Here is a 3556-nt window from a genome sequence, read left to right as displayed (position 1 = left end):
CAGTTTTTTGGATCTAAGGTTCATAGAAAAAGCAAATTTTGCAAAAGCAATAATAAAAGCTTCTATTATGAACGGAACAGAAAATAAATTTACAAATCATATATGTATTTGATTAAGGTGGCTCACAAAGACCAAATTTTGTTGAAAAGATAAAAATGTTTTATGCGGTGATAGTGTCGTTTGAGTTGAAATGAATGAAAAGAAAAAATGAAAAGCTCACAAAGACCAAAAATGTTTTTTCGCTAATTGTTGTATCAATCAAAAGGTGCTTTCACCTTTCTCATTGTTAATAAACGTTTGATTGAGTAAAATGAATGAAAAGGTCGAAAAAGTATACCCAGAGTTTCATAAAATGTATCAAAGCAAAAAGATGGCTCAAATTATGAGTTTTAAGTGCGTAAAACGGTGATGATGTTGAATTTTTTGTTTTTTCTTTTCTTGCCTTAAAGAAAACTTAAAATTAAGAACACTTTCAACGAAAAAAATACGTGAATGGTCCATAAATTAAGGAAAATACTTGGCAACACCGCAAGAGTCAAATAATCCGCCATGACTATTGACGTGCTCGATAACCTCAATCAACTGACAACGTTAGAAAAGTTGCTCAAACTTTTGCGAAAAACACAATTATTATGCATCTTAGCGACAATCTTGCATGTGCAATTATGAATTGTTGATGCTTAAAACACGATTTTGCAGCAAACAGCACCGGAAAATCTCATTTTCGAGCATAAATAAGTGGTTTTGCAAAAGCGAATTTCAAAAGTTTGTAATTGTTTATTGGCTTAATTTATGGACCATCCACTGAGTGTTTAATTTTAAGCACTTTTTTTAGCTGAAAGTGTTATTTGAGGTGCTCTTTAAGGAAAGAAAAGAAAAACTATCAAATTCGGAGAAACTCAAACGACACGATCACCGCATAAAACATTATTGGTTTTTGTTTATGAGGTTGTAAATCAAAATAACAAAAATTTCGGGGTTTTGATTTAAAAATTCGCATGCGAAAATGAAAACTGGCAACTTCAACGGCGCTTATGTACCTACGTGACGTGAAAAAACCCGCTGTCGCCAGCACTGGTTGACATTTGTCAAACATTTGTTATGGTTGACTAATCATATTTTCAATTGCGGGTTTCACCTAGTTTTTGTTTAATTTCTCTTTATTCCGTTTAAAGTTGAATTAAATCGCATGAAGATCTGCCGCCGTTATTGGTGCGTGTAGTGATGAGATTTCACGCAAGTGACTTGACTGCCAGTGCAAAATCAGCACACACAATTGAATGATGGACAATCAAATAATAGGGCCTCAAAGCCCAGATGTGCAAAATGAAAAGAATGTGGTGCAGAATGGTAACTGCTCCTGTGAGGCTGCAGAAGAGGCTGTTTCTACCGACTCGGATGAATACCTTTCAGGGGGCCCTTTGAGGTATTGACATACTTATTAAAAACAAAACAATACCCAGTTTGTATCGCGCTTTATCAGGCTAAAATTGCTGGCGAATTAACGCTCATTTCAATATTGTGTGGCTATTTTTCATTAATTACCATAACTACATTTGTTGGCGTGTTTTCGATTTGAATAAACACCACTTCTGCAGATGCGCCCACAATTTTGTCAAGAAAATCTCTATTAAGAGACAATGACGAGGAAGAAACCCAGCCGATCTGATGAGGAACGAAGGAAGACGTTCAAGTACAGCTCGAAGCAATTGAAGCTATTAGAAACGCAAAAAATTGATTAATTGTATTTATAAGTGCTAAGTGGTCAAAACAATTATTTATATGTTTATCTACATATTTCGGATTGGTATTTTCGCATTATCTGCTTCTATTAATGACCTCATATGTTTCCTGAAAATGACTTGATGTCCCCCAACAAGAAATCAATCTAAAAATGAAAATTTAGACGATCTATCAATAGTATTGTAGCAAAAAGGAACTGACAATAAAAAAATCAATGATAACTGCGAAAAGCCATGAAAGCAGCTCTAATATTCATTCAACCAGACATTGTAATCACACCCCTACATGAATTCCGTCTGTTCTCATTCTATTCTCATAAAGTTGACTTTAATCCCAATTCAAGCCAGAGGTATAATAAGGATATTTTATAGAATATTTACTGTAAACTTGTTTCACACATTGTATGGCATAGTTTTGTAAAAACTCCAAGCTAATTCACATAAGAGTGATACATTACACACTTACCTATAATACTTAGTCGTATTGTTAACTTGAAACGTATTCATTTTTTGCAGATACAAGAATTACGACCTGGACTGCTCAACAGCATCGAATGTAACATTATTGGCTCAGAACATGAGCATATCCGACAATAATGATAATTCTAGTATTACTGACAACATGTCATTTACTAATAGTGATATTCTAAACCCCATTCAAATCCCAATTGTGGGCTATGAAATAATGGAAGAACGAGCCCGATTCACTGTAAGCACCTGAGAGCTGTGCACGCTTTATTGGGAAGATAAACATTCACCTTTTGCAGGTTTATAAACTAAGGATAGAAAACAAAATCAATGGAGACTGCTGGTATGTTTTCAGAAGATACACAGACTTTGTGCGATTGTGCAATCGATTCCGCAATAAATTCCCGGATGTAATCAAACATTTACCGAGAAAAAGGTGGTAAGAACCAGATTGAAAGTCACACAGACTTTCAGGTTTTATGCTGTGTGTGTGTATTACAGGTTGAAAAATAACTTTGATCCAATTTTTCTGGATGAACGAATAAACGGCCTGCAAACCCTCGTGAACGCCATCTTGCAACAGCCAGATTTGGTCAGTTCTAAAGAAATACAAGAGTTTTTTTGCATCAATGAACCTCCAGTCCATTCCGACAGCAATGAGGAATCACGGGTATAGTAATTAGCAATGCCGATCCATACTGGTATATTTTATTAAAATTTCATTCACTTTTAGGCAATATTTGAAGCTTTGGAAGACACAATAGCCGATTTGAAATTGCAGCTGAGAGAAAAGGAAGCTCATATCGACAGTCTGGAACAGAAGCTCCAGGGTGTATTGAATGAGAACGAAAACTTGAAAAAGGGCTCATTTCCGAGCCCGTTGCAAAAGTAAGCGATTCAAGCGTTTCAATGAGCTTTAAAGGTAGTAAATATTTAATTGTGTTCTAGTAATCAGGAAGTAAGGGAAACTCAAACGATTACCAAAGAAGGACCAGTTAAGTTGTGATGTGATATTTTATACCAGAATTTGTTGTTGTGTCAGATGAGATAGATATTTATTTTATACTTTAACAATAATGATCTTAATATTATATGCAATAAGAATAACAGTATTGAAGATTATTTTTGAATGACCTCCTGGCCTTCGATGTTAATGCCGTAAGCTTACTAACAAAAAACTTTGCTTTTTAACTTAAAAGTACTCAAGGATTAGCTCAAGCAAATAACTTCTTAATTTTATAGATGCACTTTACAACAAACGTTTAAAAGTTGAAGACGTACAGAAAAGAAAAGAAATACGCAATAGTAAAGATCCTGCAAAGTATAAAGTTTATCCCAAATTCTGA

The 3556-nt window shown here is 34.5% G+C and overlaps 1 protein-coding gene across 1 annotated transcript; it reads left to right on the top strand.

Moving 5' to 3' along the window:
* Positions 1-1074: 1074 nt before the first annotated feature.
* Positions 1075-3322, top strand: LOC109535873 (sorting nexin-16). The gene is made up of 6 exons (XM_019901890.2): positions 1075-1426; positions 2259-2451; positions 2510-2649; positions 2712-2880; positions 2944-3098; positions 3159-3322. The coding sequence occupies exons 1-6, from the start codon at positions 1281-1283 to the stop codon at positions 3214-3216; spliced, it is 861 nt and encodes a 286-aa protein (XP_019757449.2). The 5' UTR covers positions 1075-1280; the 3' UTR covers positions 3217-3322.
* Positions 3323-3556: the final 234 nt, after the last annotated feature.

The sequence above is a fragment of the Dendroctonus ponderosae genome, unplaced genomic scaffold (genome assembly GCF_020466585.1).
Source record: "Dendroctonus ponderosae isolate FM_Combo_2020 unplaced genomic scaffold, Dpon_F_20191213v2 Dpon_F_20191213_9, whole genome shotgun sequence".
Lineage (NCBI taxonomy): Eukaryota > Metazoa > Arthropoda > Insecta > Coleoptera > Curculionidae > Dendroctonus > Dendroctonus ponderosae.
The sequence above is the reverse complement of the archived record's forward strand: the minus strand, read 5'-3'. Positions and strand labels throughout refer to the sequence as shown.

Coding starts and splice junctions, on each gene's coding strand:
- LOC109535873 (XM_019901890.2), top strand. CDS start 1,281: ATGATGGACAATCAAATAATAGGGCCTCAAAGCCCAGATGTGCAAAAT. Junction 2,452..2,509: donor AAGAACGAGCCCGATTCACT/GTAAGCACCTGA, acceptor CACCTTTTGCAG/GTTTATAAACTAAGGATAGA. Junction 2,650..2,711: donor CATTTACCGAGAAAAAGGTG/GTAAGAACCAGA, acceptor TGTGTATTACAG/GTTGAAAAATAACTTTGATC.